The sequence below is a fragment of the Microcebus murinus genome, chromosome 9 (genome assembly GCF_040939455.1).
Source record: "Microcebus murinus isolate Inina chromosome 9, M.murinus_Inina_mat1.0, whole genome shotgun sequence".
NCBI classification, from domain to species: Eukaryota; Metazoa; Chordata; class Mammalia; order Primates; family Cheirogaleidae; genus Microcebus; species Microcebus murinus.
Window position 1 is genome coordinate 98,676,639 of NC_134112.1, and position 24,805 is coordinate 98,701,443.

At 57.7% G+C, this 24,805-nt stretch overlaps 1 protein-coding gene across 5 annotated transcripts in view; it reads right to left on the minus strand.

Annotated features, from left to right (window-relative positions):
• PRKAG2 (protein kinase AMP-activated non-catalytic subunit gamma 2) overlaps positions 1-24,805 on the minus strand; it is a 248,261-nt gene that overhangs the window by 132,501 nt on the left and 90,955 nt on the right. The window contains exon 1 of one of the 5 annotated variants that reach the window (XM_012786219.2): positions 12,321-13,511. The exons of the other annotated variants lie outside the window; for them this stretch is intronic. Within the exon in view, the coding sequence (XP_012641673.1) occupies positions 12,321-12,414 (94 nt within the window). The 5' untranslated portion in view covers positions 12,415-13,511. Of the gene's footprint in view, positions 1-12,320; positions 13,512-24,805 lie in introns of those variants that run through there. 5 annotated transcript variants of the gene reach the window in all.

A 24,805-nucleotide genomic window follows, 5' to 3' on the forward strand; every position in this document is an offset into this window, starting at 1 on the left:
GAGTGACATTCCTCACTTCCCCCAGCGCCCTCTCACCCTCCAGCTGCCTCCGCTTCCAGCCCTGGTGGCTCCGGCCCCTGAGAAGGGCCACTAAGAGCTGCAGAGGGAAAGGTGCCTGCCCGTCCTGCTCACTTCCCGCCCCCGCCCTCCACAAGCCCCGCCCTGCTGTGGGCCACGGTGATGTTTGGGGTCTCCTGGAATTGTCCCCTCCTCTCCAGAATCCCGTTAGCTCCCTTTCCCCAGTGCCCGGCTGCCCTGGTGGAGGCCACAGGTCCCTTTGGGGAAGGACGGAGAGAGACAACAGCACCAACTTTCGGGAGTGTGCTAGGGCCCTTCGCCAAGGGAAGCCGGACGCCCCTTCATTCTAGGGGTGCTGGGTCCGTGAACTGGCGCAGGTCTGGGGGTTGATTCGGGGGCCGTGGCTCTGTTTTTATGATTCAAGTCAGACTTTTGTTCTCTTGACTAAGAGCTCGCACAGATTGAGTTGGGATTCAGCTCCCAGCTATTTCATTTCTAGGAACGCCACGATCAACCAGCCCCTGCCAAGGGCCTCCACGATCCAGAATGTTCCTAATGCTGCTCGACTGTGCTGTCCCTGATGGTGACCACGCCTGCCACCTCGCCTTGGTGACTGACTGCTGTTATTGCCGCCCAGGGACCCCATCACCCCCACTGCACCCCGGATCCCTGTCAGCGGCAGCAGGTGCCACTGTGGGCCCTGGCCTGCGGAGAGGAGCAGCCGCAGCTCTGCAGGGCTCTGGGCCCCTCGCAGCCTCGGGGGAAGGTGTGTGTGTATGGGGGGCTCACACGGCACACCCCCTCGAGCTTTCCAATCTCCCTAAGCCACCGGCTGCCCTCTGCCGTAGCATTCCGAGGGGTGTGTCCGTGTCTCGGTCATTCCCAGACTGGCTGTGAAAGGGCTGGCCCCAGCCCCTTCCTCGCCCTCTTGCAACCCAGGGTGAGTAGTGTCTCTGCGGGGCGCCCGTCCGCCCTGCCGTCCACAGACGCTGCACCTGCTCCCTTGTTCCCTCTCCAGGAAGGAGGTGGCTCCAGAGGTGACTTCCGGGAAAGGGAGGCTCCCACGAGCCATACCACTCAGAGTCCCCAGGATGGGGACACCGGGGCGGGCCCTCGGAGGGCAGGGCTGGTCCAAGTCCTGTGGCCTCCCTCCCAGAAACTCCTGGGCTCCTCGGGCACCCTCGCTGCCCCTGTGCCCTTGGTCCCTGTGCCCTCGGTCCCTGTGCCTTCGCTGCCCCTGTGCGCTCGGCCCCTGTGCGCTCGGCCCCTGTGCCCTCGGCCCCTGTGCCCTCGGCCCCTGTGCGCTCGGCCCCTGTGCGCTCGGCCCCTGTGCCCTCGGCCCCTGTGCGCTCGGCCCCTGTGCGCTCGGCCCCTGTGCCCTCGGCCCCTGTGCGCTCGGCCCCTGTGCCCTCGGCCCCTGTGCGCTCGGCCCCTGTGCGCTCGGCCCCTGTGCGCTCGGCCCCTGTGCGCTCGGCCCCTGTGCCCTCGGCCCCTGTGCCCTCGGCCCCTGTGCGCTCGGTCCCTGCCAGGCTGTGCCTGGGATTCCAGACCTTGCACATTTGCTGGCCCAGGGCGACTCCTGCTCACCCGTCTCTGTGCCTTGTCTACATGGGGACTCATCCGTGCTCAGGGGCTCCACGGGGCCTACGGCGTCCGCGTGGGACAGCGCAGCACAGGGTGATGCCGGGGCCGAAAAGACCCCGAGCCCGGGCTCTCACTTTTAGAATCAAGCGTGCGAGGACGTGGGGTGTTTGAGCTGTTCACTGTGCCCGGGGGTCTCACAGCAGGCAGCTGCCTTGGAGCCCAGGGGGCCTAGGACCGCGGTAGTGAGTCCCGACCAGGGCTCCCGGCTCAGCACACTCCTCGGGGCACGGTGGGCACTGTGAGGCCACCTGGGCCCACCGATCCCCATCACCGCTCGTGAAGTGAGCGCTCGGTGCCTGGTCCTTGGCCCAGAGGCACGAGGCCGCCTCCGAAGGATATCCACCCCCGGGCAGGACAATGAAAGGAGGGGGCGTTGAGGGCTGACGGATACACACATGTGGTCACACACACAGCGGAGTGTCATCCAGCCTCAGGGAGGAAGGGGTTCCGACACAGGCTACGGCACGGGTCACCCCGAGGACGTTACCCTAGGCGACGTACGACAGCCACAGAAGGACAGACGCTACGTGATTCCACTTACGCGGGGGTCCTCAAGTGGTCAAACGCACAGACACAAAGTATTACAGAATGGAGACTGCCAGGGGCCGGAGGTTGCTGTGTAACGGGGACAGAGCTTGGGAAGATGACGTCCCGATGGTTGTGCAACATGCGGATGTACTTAGTGCCGCTGAACTGTGCGCTTAAAAATGGCAAATTTCATATTATGTGTATTCATTGCAGTAAAAAAACACCACCTAAGAAAAAGGGGTGCAGGTGTCCCCAAGTGCTCCTGGGGGCGAGGGTTCCGCCGGAGCAGAGCGGGGCTCCCCAGGAAGGCCGAGTCCCAGGCCCCAGCTCCCTGCTGCCCGAGGCCTGGGCAGGGGCAGGAGGCGTGCTCCAGGGCCTCCGCACCTCGGTCTCGGGCGTCGGACTCGCGGGCACCTCTGCTCTGTTCCAGCCCGTCTCAGAGGCAGGACCCCAGAGCGCGTCTCGTCTCGGATCTCCCAGCTGATGCTAGAACCCGCCCAGCAAGGACAAGGGAGGCTGCGGGGCTCCCGCCGCGCCCGGGACGCTCCTCGCCTCGCCGAGTCCTCACGGTCGCCGAGGGAGGCACTGTCACCCCGACTGGACCCGCAGACAAAGCGGTGCCGCCTTGGCCCACGGCCAGGACGATCCACCAGTGCCGGGCCCCACGCAGCGCCCCGGCCTTCCCAAAGCTGCCATCTCCAGGACGCTTTCCCGGCTTTCAGACACGCTGAAACGTTGCCTTACTTTTACGATTTAAAACATGCTACCGTTCTCTTCTTCCCCTCAAGCGGCCTGAGGTGATTTGTGAAAATGGTTCGCTGTTCACTTGACCCAGAAAACCCCACAAAATCGTGCAAGTCAAGAGGTTTAAATCTTCGTGTTCACTTCAAGAACACTCGTGAAACTGCCCAGGCCATCAAGGGTATGCATATACGAAAAGCCACCAAGTATCTGAAAGATGTCACTTTAAAGAAACAATGTGTACCATTCCCACATTACAATGGTGGAGCGGGTATGTGTCCCCAGGCCAAACAGTGGGGCTGGACACAGGGTCAGTGGCCCAAAAAGAGTGCTGAATTTTTGCTGCACATGCCTAAAAATGCAGAGAGTAATGCTGAACTTAAGGGTCTGGATGTAGATTCTCTGGTCATTGAGCAAACCCAGGCGAACGAAGCACCCAAGATGCGTCGCCGAACAGAGCTCGTGGTGGGATTAATCCATACATGAGCTCCCCCTGCCACACCGAGATGACCCTCACTGAAAAGGAACAGATTGTTCCAAAACCAGAGGAGGAGGTTGCGCAGAAGAAAAAGATATCCCTGAAGAAACAAAAACTTATGGCACGGGAATAGATGTAACATAAAATAAATGAAAATAACAGTAAAAAAATAAAAAATAAATAAAACATGCTACCAAATGCATTAAAAACAAATGCACATATGATCACGTGGGAGGGCATTTCTCCTCCAGTGGTGCTGAGTTCTGTCTTCCTAGGGGCACAGAGAACAGGTGACAAAGCCCTCCTCGGGAGGACACAGCCCTCCAGATACTAGAACCCCGCCCCCCTCTCCGCCAGCTCACGCCCCACCACGCCGACATTCCCACCACCTCACGGATCGTCCCTGCCCTTGCAAATATTTACAAGTCCCACAGAATTAATATTAAGAAGCTGAATAAAACCTAGACAAAATAAGCCGGTTTATAATAACTTAGTTTTAGAGTCTGTGGTTCAGACTAGAAAGGAGAAGACAGAAGAGGCTTAAAGTTGGGGGGGGAACCCCAGCGGCCGGGCCCCGAGGCTGCGGGGTGGGGGGCGGTCTGCACCTGCCCGGCCCTTTCTGCGGTGGCAGGGGGGTGAACGAGACCACCAAATCCCCCTGGGGCCTGGCAGCTGCGCGGGGCCCTCCCCCACTGCGATTTCCTTTGATTTTTCTATCCCAGGGATGAAGGTGATCTATTTTTAGCGTAGAGGCTGGTGTAAGTAAGGAGTTGCTATGGCGACCGCTGGTGGTTACAAACCGGGTCCTGCTACAGTTCCCAGTCACAGATACGTCCCAGTTCGGAACCCAGGGGGGCACTCCCCGCCTGCTGGCTTCATGGCGCCCCCTGAACAGGGCGAGCAGTCTTGCTAGTGGGTCAGGACAAGTGGCATGCGGCCACGGGAACGGGGAGGGGCTTCGGCGAGACGGGTGCTAAACTCCAAGTGCGAGGGGAGGAGAGGCGCCTGCGTTTATGCAGGGCGGGCGGTGCGCAGAGGGGCTGCCGTGCTGCGCCCGGCACCGGGTCGGGAAGCTCGGGGGAGGGAAGACACGGCACCTGCTCACAGAGTCGCCAGGAGGCAGGACACGCACACACATGCGCAGCCGACGCGGCCGTGTTCCCTACTACGGCTGCGCGTGTGCGCCCGGCTCCGGCAGCCCGGGCAGGGGCGCAGCAGGGAGGCACGCCGGGAGGCACGCCGTAGGCGAGGGTGCACACGGCAGCACCCTTCGTCACAGCCCCACGCCGGAAACCCCGGCGCCCACCAACAAGCGGGCGGACGCGGGAGTCATGCGTGGTCAGTGTGACAAGGGAGGGCCCCGCAGCGATGGACGCCACCCCCTGCACGGACACGGCTGCATCTCACAGCGTGCAAGTGAGAGAAGCCAGACAAACGGATAAACAGCTCACGAAGTCCAGAACCAGACATCGCTGACCGGGGGGCAGGCGGGAGGCTGCCGGGGGGCCGGTTACGGGAGCGTGCTCGGTTTGTGCAAACGCACCGCTGATGATTCGCGCTCTGTCCTGGGTGCTTATACGTCAGTCAACTTTGCCTTAAAAGTTCTTAAATGTTAGCCCTGCATCGGCAGTACCAGAGCGACTGTACTAAAAGGCGTGCGGCGCTGGAGGGGTTTGAGGCAGACCTGTTCGTGGGGATGGGGACCTCCAGAGGAGGCAGGACCCAAGCCCCTCGGGGCTGTGCAGGCCACCTGGGTGGAGTGGGCTCCGGGGGGGTCCACTGGCAGCCACAGGAGCCCCCAAGGGGAGGATGAGCCCAGGGAGGGCAGGCCGGGATGGCAGGAGTCAGGAGCTAAGGTAACCCAGAGTGGACTCTGGAAGGCTCCGGAAGGTGAGGTTAATCGCTCTCCAGGCTTGGCACACCCGGGGGCTGCCTGGCCTGCAGGTGCCAGCCTGGAGCTGCAGCGGCTTTGCCTCTTTCTGTGGCACCAAGCAGACATCGGGGTCACTGGCCACAGCTGCTCAGGGGTCACCTCTAGCCTGCAGCCACTCCTGTTGCCCCTTTCCGTCAGCGTAGCCGTGCGGCGACCAAACCCGGGGCTGGCCGGGCTAGGCCACCAGGAGCCGGGAGCAGGGAGGGCCCAGGGGCTCCAGGTCCTGCACCCCTGTGAGTGCGGTGAGCGCCCTGGCAGGGAAGGGGTGTCCTTCTGTGATCGCGAGAGACAGAGGGGCACACAGTGGCCACCCCCTTTCCTGGGCACCGCCCTGCCTGCCGATGGGCTGCGAGACTCGTCTCCTCTGCAGGCCGCCACTCAGGACTGATGCAGCTCTTGGCCTCCCTGCGACTCGCTTTCCCGTCTGTGGGAGGGAACACCACCTCCACCACCGACTTTACCCACCTTGAGAGGGTTATCAGACACAAAGGCGTCGTAGAAGCCACACCATGTGACGTCGTCACTGGAGCTGACGGTGACGTCCCACCCAGGCCAGCACTCAGGGTCCCGGCGGCATTCCTGCCCCCGTGTCCCTTCCTGAACGTGCTTCCTCGGCATCCCTGGACCGTGCACTCTCTCTGGTCCCTGGTCCTCCTGGCGCGGCTGTCGCCTGGCCTCTCACCTCCCACGTCTGTCTCTCGAGCGCAAGACACAGTGCCCCACGCGTGGCATGTGCGGGGTCACAGCAGATGGTAAGATGGTAGGGACGGGGCTGCCGTCGCCAAGTGGCAGGGGGTGTGGGAAAGGGCTGCCTCTGGGCCTCAGACACCTGCAGAACACCTGCAGAACACCTGCAGAACACCTGCAGAACACCTGCAGCCCCTTTCTCGGGGCAGCGCAGGAAACGGGGCCGCCCAATCCCTGGAAGACGTCGGCTCACGCGGGACCGGCTGCCTCGGCCACACCCACACGGCGAGGCCTGCAGCCCCGGCGGCTCCCCGCACCACGCCCTCGGGACGCTCCTCCCCTGCTCCGACCCCTTCGGTGCGAGCCAGTTCCTCACGGCTTGCACCCTCCAGCCCGGCATTCGAGGTTGTCTAGAACCTGGCCCCGTCTCCTCTTTCTGGACTTTTCGTTGACCGCTCCTCCCTCCGTGTCTCCGCCAATCCGGCCTCACCTCGGGGTCCAGCACAGACGCCTCCACTCCCACCGAGCCCCAGAGCGCTTGGCGCCAGCACCCATGGCCCTCGGCCTTCTCTCAGCCGGGCCCCTCACCCCGGCGGGACGGCAGACCCACACTCGCCACACCCCGTCCCCAGGGCCAGCGTAACGCGCAGGACAGTAAACGCACTGATCAGACAATCTGCCGGCATCTGGCTGACCAAATGATACGAGGTCGTACACGGCATAAGAGCAGTGTGCCCGGCGGGCGAGGGGCCGCCTGTCCCAGCTACTTCCAGGCTTGAGCCGGGAGCCCAGACGGCCAGTCTGAAGCCTGTGCACCCCGGCCGCAAGAGTGTGTCCCTCGCTCTGTGCAGTGGGCTCTTCTCAAGCTAAGTACTGATAGTATTTGAAGATCCACGAGAGGGAGACCGCAATTTCAACAGAATGACCTATCTGTACACCAACGCATCAACAGGTCTGATTTTTTTAGTCTACGTTGAGAATATCAGAGTTTTCTGCAAGTGAGCCGGTTTACAGGATAGTGAACGCACAGCACTAGGGGATGTGGAGGCGGACAGAGGTCCCTGGGATGACCCTGGAGACAGGCAAGGATGACCTCGCCCCAGCCCCGGGCAGCCCACTCCCCATGCCCCACTGTCCTCAGTCTAAAGGAGCCACGTCTACACCTGGGGAGAAGTCAGCCCACCGACAAGCAATTATGAAGTGCCCCGTATGGATCAAGTTCGGAGGGGCGTTGCCTGGACCAGCAGCCCTGTCACGAGCCCGTCGTGGTGCCCAGCGCCAAGGCCTGGGCTAGCAATACACCGTGGGCCCAGAAGCCACGTTGGCCCTTAGGGACAGTCATGTCAATTTGTTCTCGACCACATTTGGGTTTTGCATACTTTTTTCTTCTCGATCGCTGGAAGACAGGCCGGGGCTCACGCCTGTAATCCTAGCTCTCTGGGAGGCCGAGGTGGGCGGAGCGCTCAAGGTCAGGAGTTCGAAACCAGCCTGAGCAAGAGTGAGACCCCGTCTCTACTATAAATAGAAAGAAATTAATTGGCCAACTAATATATAGAGGAAAAAAAAATTAGCTGGGCATGGTGGCACATGCCTGTAGTCCCAGCTACTCAGGAGGCTGAGGCAGGAGGATTGCTTGAGCCCAGGAGTTTGAGGTTGCTGTGAGCTAGGCTGATGCCACGGCACTCATTCTAGTCTGGGAAACAAAGCGAGACTGTCTCAAAAAAAAAAAAAAAATCACTGGAAGACAAAGTATCACTGGAGGACAGAATTCAGCGTGTTCTCTGGATATACCAAGGGCTTGATCCCAGCTGGAAGTTGGAGGCCCAGATGATGACCCTTGCATGCCAGGGCGCCCGGGACCCCTGGACCTGACTTGGCCGGGCCCGGTCTCAGAGTAGCAGGGGCTGGCCCATACCCAGCCTGGCTTTAGCACCAGCCCCCGGCACCCGAGCCATGGCAGGCCTCTCTGTTATCATCCAGAGCCAACGTTTTCTAAATCCATCACAGTGCGTGAGTCTTCCTTTGCCCTGTTTCTTGATTCCTTCTACCAGGCTCTGCAATCTCACCCTATTGTCTTTCAATGCTTTCGGACATCCGCCGTCCAGCGGAAAATGTTTGTCCAGTATCCAGCTTCTCTGCTCAGAGGTCGGGCTCTCCAGGGGAAAGCAGCCCCCAGTGTCCCTAGAACACACTGAGTCCTTGCTCCTCGGGGCCTGGGCCTCTCTGTCCTCAGAAGGACCTGCGCACAGGTGTCTGCGTGACCCTCCCCACTGCCCAAGCCTTAGCTGGCATGCACCCCCGCCTCACTCCTGCGCAGCGCGCCGAGCCCTCGTCCTGCGTCCATGGTGTCCCCACCCCAACCTCACAGCGAGAACACGCCTGTCTGTCTCGACAGCCAAGCACAAAGCACAAACACTGCATGGCTCCACTCCTGTGCGGTCCCCAGAGCCGTCACGTTCGTGGGCTGGGTGGGGGGGGCGGAGAGTCAGTGTCTAACGGGGACGGAGTTTCCCCGTGGAGGGAGGGACGGTGGAGAGGGACGCACGGTGGAGCTGCACACTTACAGACGGTGGACAGGGTAAAGTCCGCGTTCTGCGTGTTCCACTGCGATGTAAGAATCCCCTCATTTTTCTGTCCGCCCTCCCTGGGCCACGTGCCCCCGAGAGCACTCTCTGCCGTCTCCCAGGGCAGGAGCAGCGACCAGCCACGGGTGCCAGTGGACTGGCAGAACACGGTGGCGCCCGGCAGATGGGTGCTATCACGCTAGCCTCCCGGCTTCTGTGTATGACTGAAATTCTCCACTACAAAAAGTTAAAACGTACATTGGGAAATCTCAAGGGACGCAAATAGGACACCGGCAGCCAGGCCGGCAGACGGGCTGCCAGCGGCAGTGTGAGGACCATGAGGAAGGGGAGAGACCACAGACGTCACTTGTCACTTTCGGCCTTGCCCGCCGTCGGGGCTGAGCGCCTGATGCTGCCCCCAGAGCCGCACGCGGCCAAGGGCTCCGCTGGCACCGGCGGGGCGAGTGCACGGTGGGCAGCGGTGCCGGGTGACCAGAATGAAGCTGGCTGGGCACGAGGGAGGCTGACGTCCTTGTCGAGAAGTCGCCACACAGTCCCAGGGAGCAGGCTCGGGCGGCAGGTGGCGAGGGCAGAGCGGGCCGGGTGCCAACCCCAGTCTCACTGCGGCCCCAGCAACTCGCGGACGAGAGGCTGCTGCTTCCTGACACGGCTTCCCGCGCCAGTCCCCGGCCGGCCCAGCAAGGACCGCGTGGGACTCCGGTGTCTGTTTATTGAACAATTGCTCCGCGGCGATCGCAGAGGGGAGACGCTCTGGTCAGCATCTGGTCAGCATAGTCCTTTCCTAACCCTTGTCGGTTTTCTAGTTGTTGACACGGCATCTAGGTCTCTCTTTACCGAAGGGCCAGAAGGAAGGCCTGTCCCTTGTCTAGCCCGGGAGCACGGACACGGAGACAGAAGCTTCCCTGGCATGTGGGGCGCGGCCTCGCTGTCACTCTGCCACGGGCGGGGGCGCGGTGCAGGGAGTCGGCACGTCTACCGGGTTCCGTCCTGAGGCCGAAGTGTTCAAGCTTCCAGTAAGACGCGGACTTCCAGGTGGCCGTGCTGTGCAGGCGCCAGTGGGAGTGGACGCAGTGACTCTGTCTCGGGGCCTCGCTCTTGTCTCTTGGTTGCTCTGGACAGTCGACAGGCTGCGGGGATAGCTCCCTGGGTGCGTGCGTGTGTGTGTACATGCATGTGTGTGAAGGTGCACGGACATGTGCACATATGTGGGGGTGTGTAACAAAGAAGAGGTGTCTGTGACCCGAGGAATCACAGTGGAGCCACTATGAAACAAGGGACGTCTCGTCCCCGTGGGAGCAGCCCCCCTTGACCTGGGCCAGAGGAGACCGCGGCTGCTGGGAAGACCGACAGAGCCAGGGGAGACACCGAGCAGACAGCGGCTCCCTGCTGACTGCCGAACCGTGTTTCATTTGGGGGGAATGGGGGGGTGCACAAAGGGCAGGCACTTCCGGACCCCACTCAAGCTTTCTCGGGAGAAGGGGCCTCATCCAACGTTCTCTGAGCTCCAGGAACAACCAGATGAAGGAGCGGGCGCTGCCGAGAGGGAACTGGAAACACAAAGCCCTGGAACAATCCTTCCTGGAGTATTTTCCAGCTGCCCCGCCCCCCACGATGTCTTTCTGGAGCACCCGGGGTGCTGCCGGGCTGCGAGTCGGAGCTGTGGATGGAGTGTGGTCTCCCAGACAGCCAGGGTCCCCGTCCTCGAGCAGCCAGGAGGCCACGGAACAGGTAACTGGGCTGGCTTTACACAGAGCAGGCGGACGGCCTGGGTGAGGTGCAGACAGGTGCAGAGTTGGGAGGGGAGAGTGGGTTGACACGCCGACTGTTTTCCTCACTCAGCGTCTCCTCGCCTGGCGCCGCCCCCCCAGCCCACCCTTGGCTCCCCCCGCCGAGACTCCAACCCCAGTCGGACCCACGGCGCAGCAGACCCCTGGGCGCCGGCCGCCTACGCGTGGCCTCTGCCCGAGCAGGGGCTGCAGGGGCCGCTTGCTTTCAAATCCCAGGGGCAGCCTCTGGCGGGGTCTGGTTTTCCTGACCCTGTGGTCGGAGCTGGCGTTTGCACATGAGCTCTTATAAAGTTGGCTGAGAGGTAAATATTATTCTTGATCTCGGGGAGTACGAGACAGGATGACAGCCAACTCTTAAACACAAGGCGGGAAACCACTGTCGGGCACACAACAGGCTTCCAATAACGAGCCCGTCCATCCCCATCAGCAAAACCAGATCTTCAGTTAAATGATAGGTTCGGATTTAATTCTATAGCAGATGAGTGTTTGTCACTTCATTATTTAAAATAAGAGTCTCCTTTTTAGACCACGTCAATGAACCTCAAGCCTAGGACGTCTGTCTCTCCCCTCCGCGGTCGGGGCTGGCCACCCTATTCCCGTGCAAATTCACCTTTGCACTCGCTCGATCAGACACTGCTCTCTGGTTCTTTCTCTGGGCTTTTCTCCTTCACGAGACTGAAAACCCCCTGAATCCAAAAACCGCCACCTTCTCCTCTGCTGCTCGCCTGCGTACTGACGTGACACTGAGCCCACCAGGGGCTGACCAGGAGTGCTGGTTGAACTGGATGTAGACACAGACAGGTTTTATTGGTGACCTTTTTCTTTTCTTACCGTTCCAGTTTTCACTTACTGCCTGGCTAACTTTGTTTTGCCACAGTTAGCCCCCTATCACACATGATGACAACATTTTGCCACTGAACACATCACATGCTGCTCAGGGGACACCGTCTCATGCACTCCTCAGTTTCCCCACCTTGACTCACCCACTGGGCTGTGTCTTTCCAACCCTGGTGACCGGGTTGATAAATGACAGCCTCAGAGTGTAGACCCTGCTGGTCCCCCTTGCACCGGGCTGTCGGGGAGTCTCCCGGGCCATGCGGGCAGCAGCGCCAGTCACGGGCTCACTCTGCTTCTTAATAAATTGAATCTACCGTCTAAGTTTGAGCGGGCAGGTCCTAACCGGGTTGAAGCTAAGGCGGCTTTGGAATCCACTCGTGCAGCTCCAGCTGGACAGGCAAAACCCACTTCCAGTCTGCAGCTCCCCAAGAGGCTGGATCACGGATGCTTCCCCGCCTGTCCCAGCTGCGCCGGCCCCAGCCCTGCATGCGGGGGAGCTGCACCATGCCCCCGAAGCCGGGGACACCACAAAGCAAGCTTCTCCCCGGGGCACACAAATCAGGCAGGTGTTTCCCTGCCCACGTGAACCTTTGATCCGTCCGATTACTCAGCCACAGGACCAGGGGAGCAGAATTCCTTCTTCCTGACCCCTGACAGTAGCTTCCTCTACACACACACACACACACACACACACACACACACACACACACACACACTTCATTCGTAACAGCTGCAAACAACAGTTCCCATCCATTCTTTTCCTCCGAGCTACTATTTTTGCCTAAATGAACGACAACCCTATTGATCGCCAACCTCCTTGGGCCAGGTGGGGCAAGAGAAAGAGAACAGCGTCAGAAAAAGTGACGCCGGGCAGCTCAGGACAGCGGCACCACCATCGGTAAGGAGGCACTTCTCCATCCAGTCCTCTGACTGCTGCCGCCCGGTCCCACCCGGAGCGCGCAGGGAGCGGCGGGAGGCAGCCAGTGCCGAGGAGGGCGTGTGCGCGCTGGCGCCAGGTGGGGGGGGGGTTTCCCTACCCTGGCACGGACCATCGGGCGATCGGGGGAAGGGCAGAGTCCTACCAAAAAGGCCATGGGGCTCCGACTGGCGCCTCTCCGTGCTTCGGTTTTGGTCCTTGTGCTTCTTGTTGCCCCTGAGACTTCCAAAGCGCTTCATGGGTAGCTGTGGCCGCAGGAGGGGGGACAGGTGAACATATCAGGACCCGCAGAGCTGGTGTCGGCCCCAGGTGGCTGGGGGCCAGGAGAGATGCAGCATCAGCACGCAGGCATGGGGCGCCCGGCGGCTGCGGCTCCCCAAAAGCTCAGGGTGGCAGCCCGTGAGCCTGAGCGTCCCCACCTTCGGGCCACCGCAGGATGGGCTCACTCTCCGGGCCAGCAGCTGGCGGGATGGGGGTCGCTCTCAGGGCCAGCAGCTGCGCGTACTCGCGGGGCGATCCCACCACAGTCCTTCCTCTGGCGTCCGCGAGACTCCCGGGAGCCGAGCAGTCCTGACGGGCTGCACCTCCGGCCACAGCAGCGGGAGTGCCAGCCCGGCTGTCCTTAAGTAGGCAAGAAGCTGCCAGAAGCGCCGACAGAACCTCACAGGGGATTTGTTGATGTAGTTAAGGTCAGCTGCTCACCGATACTCTCCAGGGTTTTGGTTTTTTTTTTTCCTTCTTAAAATTAAAAGAGGAGGGAAGACCAAATAGGCACAGGAAGACCGAGCCCGAGAGTCATGTGCAGCTCTGCATGGTGTCTCTTTAAAAAGACTGTAAAAGGAAACCACCCTGTACAGACAATTCTTGGCACCAATTGGCCGGAGCACATTCCCATTGTGACATGACATCACACAACTATTTTGATTCATGGGTTCCAGGGCCCCACGGGGTCAGAAGGCTCCGGCTGCTGCTGGTGAGGAAGCCACAAGTGCCCGGGCTGGAAATTGCTGGGCTGCTTCGGCTCATGCCCTGCTTGTGAGAGCAGCCAGGCCGTCATTAAGGAGGGGACACGGTTCCCCCGGAGTTTAACGGAAGGTCTTCAGCCAATGCGTAATTTGAGCTCTGGACTTGCTGAGAACTGTGGAAGGACAGAGCTGCAAGAGATTTCAGGGAGGATCTAGGCCAACCTGCTTCCCTTACAGGCGGGGAAACTGAGGCTGGGAATGGGAATGTGATTTGCCCAAGGTCCTGCAGCCAATGGCAGAACCGGGACCGGCATTCTAATCTCCTCAACACCTAAGCCAAACTTCTGATCTAATAAAACAAAATAAAATGTTTGGTCTGTGTGTGTTTTGCAACTAAAAAAAAAAAAAAAAAAACAACTTTAGAAGTATAAGACAGAGTAAAATTTTCTCTTCCCCATGAAAGGGAAGTTACCTGCTTTGCTACTAACCTTGTGACCTTGAGACCTCCCATCCCTGGGCCTCAGTTTCCCCCTCTGTGAATAAAGACGATAACAGGTCATTTGAAGATTTAATCTAGTTCCAACAGCCGAACTTCTAAAGGCGAGGGAACCTGGGCGGATTCTCCCCAAATGACTGTCCACGTGAGAACGAGACCATACCAGGCGGTTAAGTCACTCCCACACCAAACATTAGTAGCCTGCATTCTCCTGGCCGCCCATTAGGGCGGGGTAACACTCAAAACTGCAACGCCATCTGTTTCTTAAGCGCAGCTGCCATTAACCACACCGTGTCTGCACACGAGGGGGTGGGGCGCCCGTGGAAACACAGCAACCTGCCGTTTGCACCTGGACCTCTGCTCGGGGTCAGTCCGGCCACGCCCTCGAGTCTTCTGCTGCCCCCACCTTTTCTCTTGCTCCTCTCACTTGCAGAGCTATAAGGTCATTACGGTCACCGGCCACTCACTGTGGATTCCTGATGGCCCCCCCCAAGCTGCGGCAACAGGTGGGGAAGAGAGAAGCGTGGGGGAGGGTGTCTTCCTGTGGAATCTCCTGTCAAGCGGGCCGAGGGCAGCGAGGGAGGCGTAGGATTCCGCCCGGTGAGAGGGGCCCTGGAATCCCAGCTCCTGCCCCAGCTCCGCCACCAACACGGGGCCTCCCTCTGGCCGCCACCCAGGAAGCCAGGGGTGCACCCGCCAGCTCTCTGCAAGCCTGCCAGGCTGGGCATGGCTCTGGCTGGTTCTCACCTTCCAGACCCCACCGACCTGAAGAGCAGCACGTGGACGTCCTTGGCTCCGACCCCTTCTGCCAAGATGCACCTGTCCGCCGTGCCCCCCTGGCGGACGTGGCCCGACTCTATCCAGAGTGGCCCCATACTGTGTTTCCCCGAAAATAAGATCTACCCATAAAATAAGCCCTAACAGGATTTCTAAGCATTTGCGCAATAGAAGCCCCACCCCGAAAATAATCCCTAGCGATGGACGTGGCTATGCAGCGTATCTGCACAACCCGTGCATTTTGTCACGGAGCGGGAAAGAAGATGAGCAGCCCTTCTCATCTGCCCCATGAGGGCTCTGTTGCTCGACATGAGAGATTGGGGCCAATGGTTCTGAAGGAAATAGAGTCGCAAGAAATTCAGGATGGAATTCAGGGTTTGGAGAGTGATGATGATGTTCCAGAAGAAGACGACTTAACTGTATTTGAATAAATGTCGATTGTTGTACTGTCCTTAAAAAAATTACACATGCCCTGAAAATAAGCCCTAGGGTGCCTTCTTGAGAAAAAATATAAGACTCTGTCCTATTTTCGGGGAAACACGGTAGGCATACTAGGTAGGCCTAGTGGATCAAGAAACCATAGTCCTAACTTCTCTTGTACCATTTCTACCAAATTCATGACTATCTGAGTGACAACTCTTTGCCTGGCACTATGCCAGAGGCCGCGGGGTCAGGAAATCCTTTAAGGCCTGATCCAGCCCTTAGAAACCTGTCGAGTTGTCCGCCCAACATGAGCCTGTGGCTCCAGCCCAAGTGGCCTGGTTTCTGTCTTTAGAATTTTCTAAACTAGCGGCTTTCGTGCACACCGCTTGCCCTGCCTCGGGGGGCCCCTGGTCTCTATCTTTGTCTCTACCTTTGCCTGCTTGAACCCTGTGAGACGCTCAGGCCCAACTCAGAGACCACGCCCTGGCCCGCGTGAGTGCTGCCCCACCACTTCCGGAAGAGGCGGCTTTTCCCTCCTTGAGAGACTTTGGCACTTCTCGTCTGCATGTCGGGGTGGCCCTTACCACAGGGAAGACTGCAGCCCCAGAGGGTAGGGACCCAGGCCTCCCACATGGAGCAGAACCCCCCAGCATCCAGCAAGGGCGGCAGTGGGGGCGCTGGACAGCCCCTCCCCAGCGCACCACCCTGCTCCCCGAGCACCGGCCACGTGGGCTCGTCAGCACCCTCCCGCGCCCCAGCTGCGCCAGGGGCCCCACAGGGCGCACGGCAGGCACAGCAGAAAGGGGAGCTCAGGTGGGTCTAGGGTTTGTGTCCCCACTCCCTGCAGGGTCACCCAGGTGGGCTGTGTCATCCCCTATCGGAAGGACTCTGCTCCCCTCAGGACACCCCCCACGCCCCCAGTTTTCAATCTCGGGCCCGGTACCCTCCCCTTCATTTGGGCACCTGCCATGCTAGCGAGTGACTGCACCGCTCCAGGTTCCTGGCAGCCTGCCCACACCTGTGAGAGCAGTTTCATCATTCCTCTCTCCTCCATGTCCCTAAGTCCAGCGTTCAGATGCTCAGTCCCTTCTTCCTGCTGGGACTGACTGATAGAATCAGTGGTCAAATATTTGTAGCAAGGGAGCAAGAGCGAACAAACAAAATAGGTCTTGCTCTCAAGGAAGTTGTAAACAAGCTGGAGAGACAAAGGTAATCTGATTTTTTTTTTTTTTTTTGAGATAAGGTCTGTCTCGCTCTGTCCCCTAGGCTGCAGTGCAGTGGCATCGTCACAGCTCACTGCAGCCTCCAACTCCTGGGCTCAAGCGATCCTCCCGCCTCAGCCTCCTGAGTAGCTGGGACTACAGGCATGCGCCACCATGCCCGGCTAATTTTTTCTATATATTTTTAGTTGTCCGACTAATTTCTTTCTATTTTTAGTAGAGACGGAGTCTCGCTCTTGCTCAGGCTGGTTTTGAACTCCTGACCTTGAGCAATCTGCCCACGCCGGCCTCCCAGAGTGCTAGGATTACAGGCGTGAGCCACCTCGCCCGGCCTTCCTCAGTTAACTGTTCAACACAGTAGCCCAGACTTACTATGATCAAACTCTGAAAAAGCCAAAGTAAGTAGGTTTTGGAGTTTAACATTTGGGTTTCCTTTTTTAAAAAAATTAGCTTCCAACAAGAATTAAAATAGCCTCCCATTTAAAAATAAAATAACGAAAAAAACCAAAACAAAACATCTTTAGGAAGTGACCACTGAGCAAGTATCCTAGTAAGGAAGAGGCATGTTCGATTAAAACGAAAATGACAGTTTTTGTCTAAGCCAGTGCAATACTCTTGTACTATATGATACAATAGGTTGAAACAACATTTCAAAGTTTAGTGACTAAAAGTGAATGATTTTAAATTTGTGCAGAAAATAAACAGCCACTTGGGCCCGATGGCTTTGCATGAATACTGAGGTTTATGTGGCCATTCACTCAACAAATAGTTATTAATCCCCCTGGCAAACGCACAGGACAGTTGTTGACTGACGGGATTAGGTGCTACAAACAATTCAAAGAGATTCTTGTCCTCTAAGAACTATAGTTTAATTAGCAAAACAATAACTCCCGTCTTCTGAGTGTCTACCATGTGCCAGGTGGGGTGCCGGTCACCTTACAGTCATTATTTTATTTCATCCTTCCCACAAACCAGCGGGGGTGGAGGGGTTGTAATTAACACCATTTCATCTAAAGACGAATGACTGAGCATCAGAGAAGCAGCTTGCCCAGGATCACACAGCGGACAAGTAGGAAGAACATGTACTTGAACCCTCCTTTTTTTTTTTTGAGACAGAGTCTCACTCTGTTTGCTCAGGCTAGAGTGAATGTGGTGGCGTCAGCCTAGCTCACAGCAACCTCAACCTCCTGGGCTCAAGCGATCCTCCTGCCTCAGCCTCCCGAGTAGCTGGGACTACAGGCATGTGCCACCATGCCCGGCTAATTTTTTCTATATATTTTTAGTTGTCCAATTAATTTCTTTCTATTTTTAGTAGAGACAGGGTCTCGCTCTTGCTCAGGTTGGTCTCAAACTCCTAAGCTCAAACAATCCTCCCGCCTCGGCCTCCCAGAGTGCTAGGGTTACAGGCATGAGCCACCGCGCCCGGCCCTGGAACCCTCCTTCACCTGATTCCAAAGTTGCCGTCTTTCCACCGTGCTGTCCTTTCTCACACACGCACAGAGGAATCCAGCAGCAGTAAAGCAGCGTCCGGCGCGTGGTGGGACCCCACGGGGCTGCAGAGGACCGCTGTGGCCGAGGGGATTTGGAAAGGAGAGTTTCTCTCTACGTTCTTTAAAATGCTGATCTCCGGGTCGGGAAATTTAGAGGCAGAAGAGAGAAGAACCATGCTTAAAAGTCTCGAATTGCATGGAAATCCACCTTGCGAGACAGGCTGGGTGGGGGCGTCCCTCTGCCCGCAGACCTGCCCGGCGTCATGACCCAGCCAAAAGCTGTCGCCGGCCCGAGCAGTTCCCTGCCTGGCAGGACAGATCCCGGGAGGCTTTGGGCGGGAGAAGCTGGGCGCGGGCTCAGCGTGGCTTTAAGAAAAGCTAGATGATGACCAACACGGCGACCTGAATAGCGGGCGCAGACAGAAACCCAGCTACCCCAACACGTGCCGGGAACCCACTGAAAACGTTCCTCCCGGGGCCGGCTGCACCTGGTGACGCCGAAGTCAGAGGTGTGGAAGCAGCGGCATGCTGGCCACCCTGCACAGGCAGCCTTCTGGGGGGCGGGGAGGGACCGATTCATAGTGTTTGCCAATTTCCGTGGTGTAAATACTCCACTCATGGTCCTTTTCAGGGTGCCACTGTGGCACCGACTGGCTTGCAAAACCCCTGGGAATTTAACAAGCAGCTCTCTCGCCCCAGGGCTTCCTACTGTATTCACACATGCCTGAGATTCCTTAAACTGGGGACAAAGCTTTCGACCCCACTGTTAGCAACGGATGCGCTAGCAGAGGTGACTGGCTCACATTGCAGGTTCTGTGGCCGAGGACCCTTACTTCTGCACGTCTGCCTGGGGGCTGGGGAAAAAGGACCACTCACGGGAGGACAGGGCCCTAACCACGCCCTCCTTCTGCAGGTTCCACCAGCCAGGGGCCCAAAACGAGCAGAAGCAAAGCCCCGTCACACAGTTGTGACTCAGCTGGAAGGAGTGTGTTCTAATGGAATGTTTTCCATTGCTCAGGGATTTGGTTTTTTTTTTTTTTTTTTAAATAGGGAAGGGCTGAAAAAAGAAGGAACTAATGGCTCCCAAGAAAGAACCATATTTTGTAATGTATTTCAAAAGGGCCGGGGCCTCTCTGGATCCTACTTTAAAACTCCTGCTCCTGGCTGGTGCAACGCCCCAAACCTGGAATGGGACCGGTGACTGGGGCAACCCAGGTCCTTATCTCTTAGCACTTCTCCCCACGGCTCCAAGGTCACATTCTGACACCAGGTTTACACGATTTGGAGAGGGGCAGGATTATAAATAGCTAATTCAAATTGTGTTCTTTGTATGTGGGGGTTTTCTTTGTTGTTGTTCTTGTAGATTTTCAACTATAAACCTACACTTGACAACTAGAAAAACAAAATGGCACTGAAGAGAACTACCTTGAAGTATTTCACACCGTTAGCTTGCTTCATGGCTTTTTGGTTTTTGTATTAATTCTCCCCCCAGTGCAACTGGAAGCTCCCTGAGGGCAGGGATCTCACTGCGAGGAAGAAACAGGAAGAGCACTGGTTGGATGCTGAGTTCCTCCGGGCAGCGCAGGTAGGCCGCGATGCTGCTCTCTGCTCTACCATCCTGCAGGGGCAGCATGTCTGTCCGGGGGCTGGGGTGGGCGGGGGACCCAAGAGCTCGTTGCTGCGGAGACAGGAGAGGCGGCTGCTCGGGGCTTCCCTGCCCTCTGCAGGGCCGCAGCTTGGCCAGCCGAAGTCTGCACTCTCCCCAAGCTGCACCCGCTGCGGGCAGGGCTGTAGGACGCCCACGCGGAGTGGGTCTGGTTTGCCCCGATGCTCGGATTTTTACCAGGTGTCCCGGCCTCCCCACATCTGGGTGCTGCAAAACAGCAGGAACCAGACTGCCTGCCGAGGTGAGGCCGGGGCAGGAGAGGCGAGGAAGGCGGTCAGGTGGAGCGCAGGTGGGCGGGGAATGATCTCCGGCACCCCACGTCCCACGTGCATGGGCGGGGAGGGGGGCTGGTGGCTCAGGCCATGCACCCTACACTGCACTCCCACAGTCCTGAGGTGCAAGGCCACCCCGAGACCCTGGTGACCCAAAATACGCCAGTAAACCACTTAGTCCCTGGAGGTTCTGTGCTGGTGACGGGGAGGGCCCTGTTCCCGCAGCAGGGGGAAGTGCCAGGACACGGAGGCGCCTCCTGTCCTTCCACCTGGCTCTACTCCGGCTGCAGGTCGGAGCCCCACCCAGGCCTGTCACCCTGTGGTCTCTGGCGCAGACGCCGCGGTTGACGCCGGCCTGTGCACTCGCAGTTGTGCAGCAGCAGGGGCCCTGAGAGCTGAGGTCCCCGATGGGCCAGCAGGCCCCAAATCCTCCTGCCACGGAACACGCACAGGCTCCATCCCCCGACGCCCGCCCTATCTCCCACTTCCTACTAAATGAAAACCAAATTTTAGAAAAGACCCCAAGCCTTTTTTTTGTCATTGAAGCCACTTTGGGTGTTCTGTGCGGCTGCCAATGGTCTCACTGAGGCGTCCCTAGGGACCTGGAGGAGAGGACAGTGGCTGAGACTGGGTGCGGCCACCCTCCCTGAACGCACCTGCACCCACCGGGAGACAGGCGCGTCTCACCGGGGGCAGGGCTGGGGGGCCGCGGCAGGAGGAGCCCCTACACGCGTGCAGAGCCGACTCTTCCCAAGGCCCCTTCCTGGCTCATCCCCGCCATGCTGAGACGGGGGCCGGCCCTTACCATTCAATTGAAGAAACAGAAAGAAACGGGGGTTCAGAGGCGCCAAACGACTGGCCCAGGACCCCGTGGGGAGCCCGTGGGAGGGCTGGGGTGAGACCGGCTCTGCTGCTCCCTTGTCCGGGCCATTCAGGACCCCGGGCCGCCTCCTCCCCGCCGTCGCCGGAGTGTTGGAAAAGCAGATGAAGACTCGGCAATCGAAAACGCGTCCCGAACCTCTGTGCTCGGTGGGGCCGTACCTGAAAAGCACCCAGAGCCCTGCGCGGCCGGGGGCCAAAGCAAACCGCATTATGTAAGAGGGCACAGGTCCCCCGCGGCCTGGGAGCGGCAACACGCGTTAGCACATACTTGCTGGAGCTCTCCTGCCGGCTGCAAAACACTGTGTCGTATTTCATGGCAAGTTCTAAAGGTCACCGCCGGGCTTGACTCTGAGCGAGACTGCCGAGACTGCCGCGCGCCCGGCGGGGCCTCCCCGGCCTTCCCAGGGGTTCGGGAGCCGCAGCTGGGCAGGCGCCCGGGTCACGCCCGGCCTCGTGGTGCCCGCAGGAACTGGGGTTTGGAGGCTCTCTGAGTGACAAGAGGGTGATGTTTTTGGCAAAGACAAAGCACCTCAGCTGGTACAGCTCAGCTCACACCAGGGACGTCTAAACCCACCCAGATTTGGCAGGGACAATAGAGGATGCTTGATTTTAAGAACACACAAAGGGCCTGAAAAGGTGAAAAACAATGGTAAGAATTATTTTTAACATGCCAAAACGCAGCACCCCAAAGTACGAAAATCCCTAGATATCCTTAAGATCTTGAAGGAGTGCCATATGCCCCGTGGAAGGCTCTCCGTGGGGCCTCACCCAGTCCCTTCTCGTGGTCCCTGGCAGCTCCGGGGTCTCTAGGTATCCACGGGTCAAGATCTCCCTAACAGCATGCCCGGCCAGGCTCTGAAGGCTCCCCAACGAGAGCCAGGACTAGCGAGAACCTGCCACTACCTCCAGCTGCTCGGTGGCCGGGGCTGGACCCTGGGCTCAAAGAGGACCACAGAGCAATGGTTTCCAAAAACCAGATTCTGAAGTTCTGAAGGCCAGCCATTTGGGTTTCTGTTGAATTCTCTCTTTAAATTATGTCTTAGAAATGCCAAACAGAGATGGGACTGCATCCGAGCCTTGGCAAGGGTAAAGACCCGGTTAATTCACAGCCTCAGCAGAGAGACAGAGTCCGGCCTGCTGGTCTCACTGCCCAGGCCGCCTGGCAGGATTTCCGTTTCCCAGACCCTGGGGCTCCTTACACAGAACCTCAACTGCTCCTGTGCTTCATTCATTACAAAACCTCTAGCTTCCAATATCAGGTCTGAGCAGAAGTTTGCCTTTAATCTGTTTCTTCTTAATAGTGACATACATTGGCCGGGCGAGGGAGGCCGAGGTGGGAGGATCAATTGAGCCCAGGAGTTTGAGACCAGCCTGGCCAACATAGTGAGACCTTGTTTCTAAAAATAAAAAAGTTAGCTGGGCATGATGGCAAGCTCCTGTAGTCCCAGCTACTCGGGAGGCTAAGGCAGGAGGATCATGTGAGGCCAGGAGTTGGAGGTCTTAGTGAGCTATGATGACGCCACTGCACTCTAGCCTGGGAGACCGAGCAAGACTCTATCTCAAAGAAACAATTGTGAAATATATTATTAAAAAAGTAGCTCCTGGCCGGGCGCGGTGGCTCACGCCTGTAATCCTAGCACTCTGAGAGGCCGAGGCGGGCGGATTGCTCAAGGTCAGGAGTTCAAAACCAACCTGAGCGAGACCCCGTCTCTACCATAAAAATAGAAAGAAATTAATTGGCCAACTAATATATATATATATAAAAATCAGCCGGGCATGGTGGCTTGTGCCTGTAGTCCCAGCTACTCGGGAGGCTGAGGCAGGAGGATCACTTGAGCCCAGGAGTTTGAGGTTGCTGTGAGCTAGGCTGACGCCACGGCACTCACTCTAGCCTAGGCAAGAAAGCGAGACTCTGTCTCAAAAAAAAAAAAAAAAAAAAGTAGCTCCTTAAAGCAATCCAGGTTCACTTACTGGCATGTAATTTTGAGCCATTTAGTTTATGCTTCCACATTTCTCCTATAAAAAAAAAAAAGAGAGAGACCACAACACAGACTGAGCCCATTTCCCAGGGGTTTCCAGGGGATCACATGAGATAAAATAGCAAAAGTATCCTGTAAGCTGCAGTGCATTTTACAAACAGAGGACAATGCTGTCATCTGTCCCCTAAAGCGGCCCCCGGAGAGCTCTGCTGGCTCAGATTCGGGGTGCCCCAGAGGTCCCCGTGTGGAAAAGTTTGGGAAGCCCCAGGTACCGAAAGGCGCCTGCTCCAGCGTCTGCCCGTGGCCGGCTGCCCGGGCACCGAGCCGCCAGCCAGGGGCTGCGGCCAGCGCTTGAGGGGAGGGCGCCAGGCAGCGCCGGGACCTGAATGAGGAGCCGAGGGACTTTCCTATTGACAATCCACTCTTTTAACCACACACACAAAGAACCCGGTTTCTTAGCAGCAAAGCGTGAGGGGGAGAGGGCGGGTGCCATTCACGGCCGTGAAGCTTGCAGGGAGTCAGAGAGTCTGAGAACATCGCCGGCGGAGCGGCCACGGCCCTGCATGGCACAGAGCACGGTCTCCATAACTTGGCGCTTGCTGGATACGTCGGTGCCGTGTGGGGGTACCAACCTAACAAGGACCCTAAAGCATCTAAGAAGAGGAACTTGCACTTAGTTATCTTTTGAATAAGAAAACTGCAAAATGTGCAATGCATCCAAACACTTAAAAATATGTATGCTTTGGTACCGGATCACTTAAGTTCCGGATATCTAGAAAGTTGACTTAACCTGGCTGGTTCATTTCCTAAGGTTGGCAAGACGTAGGAAATAATTCTACAATTCGGATTGTTCACTGCTTCAGACTGGCTTTATCTCCAATGAATTAGATCTTGCTACACTCACTGCCATCACTCGAATTCTTTTCTAACACATACTTCTTCATGGGCGTGATATTACCCCCAAAGCGGTGAAAACTGGCTCAGGGTGGGGGGGGCAACTAAACTTACTTTTTATATACAAGGCACAGGTATACTTACAGTACATATACAATAAGCCGTATATCTGTTTTATTAAACTTTCATGGGGCTTGTTAGAAAAAGTCAGAAAGGCTTTTTAGGGGGTAATAAAAAAAGGCTGATTAAGTTTTAAAAAAGGGCAGGGGAGAATCGGGGAGATGTGGGGTGGGGCAGTTCATCATCCATCATAATAGGATGCCACGATACAAGGTTTAGCATCGATAAACCACAAAATCGTTGACTATGCACATAATTTTCAAAGGTCTCCTTGCGGTTTTGGTGGAGGAGGGCAGGGACTACTGCCTTGCAAACATATATTATTTTGTGTTGTTGGGTTTTTTAAAACCATGTGATTAAACTGCTTCACCGAAAATTAAAACGTAAAGGGGAGAAAACAAAACAAACAAAACACAAACAGAAAAATCCAGTACATGGTGATTAGTGTCTACTACAGCAGAGAAAACTTGTCCCGAGCTCCCCTCCATGAGAGACAGTTAAGAGAAACTGCTAGCAATTCACCAATTTCAGAACACAGTTTCTGGGCCTTCAGGCAGCAGGGGGCTGGCCTGGCCCGCTGGAGCGTCAGAGGGTGAGGAAGAAGGCTGAAGTCCTCCTCACCGAGGCCCAGGAGCCCTTCAGCTGTCTCCGTTGCACAGGTGAGACCACACATGATCCAGCCGTGCTGCGGAGCAGAAGAGGCTGCAGCCAGGCGAGAGTGCGTGGTTGCCACCTGCCAGCGGCGAGACGGATGTCCCCGAGAGTTTGCCATCTTTCCCTCCCCTCGCTGACGGCTCTGAAGGGATGACTAGACTGAGTCAGCCTCTCGCGGGGCAGTGAGCAGACAGTCGGGTGGCCAACGGCTCAGGCCCCTGCCCTCCAGCCTACCCTGATGTCTCACCCTCCCGGACAGTCATTCCCTCCAGTCAGACAACTGCGGTCACCGGGACCCGCCCTCCTCACCCCTGCCCTTGCTTCCTTTCAGACCGTCTGAGTGTGTGCATGGCCCGGGGGCTAGGGAGCAGCACAGGAAGGTATATTTTTGGTCATAGAAACTTCGCTGCCATCAAAATTAAACGTTTCTGTGCACCAAAGGACACTTATATTAAGAGAATGAAAAGACAACTCACAGAAGGGGAGGGATGTTTGCAAGTCATGCACGTAAGAAGTGTCTAGTGTCCCGAATATACATGGATCTCCTACAACTCCACCACAGACAGGCAAGCCAATTAAAAAACGCCCAGACATTTCCCCCAAGGAGACACGCAGAGGGCGAACGAGTGCCTAGGCAACGCTCAGCCTCTCGGGGACTGCAAGTCAGGGCCACGGCGAGACGGCACTTCACACCCACGAGGATGGCCAGCTGGGAAAAAGGAAGTAACTGCTGGCGAGGATGCGGACGAACTGGACTCCACGCTAATGCCCTGCCGGTGGGTGCTGTGAGCA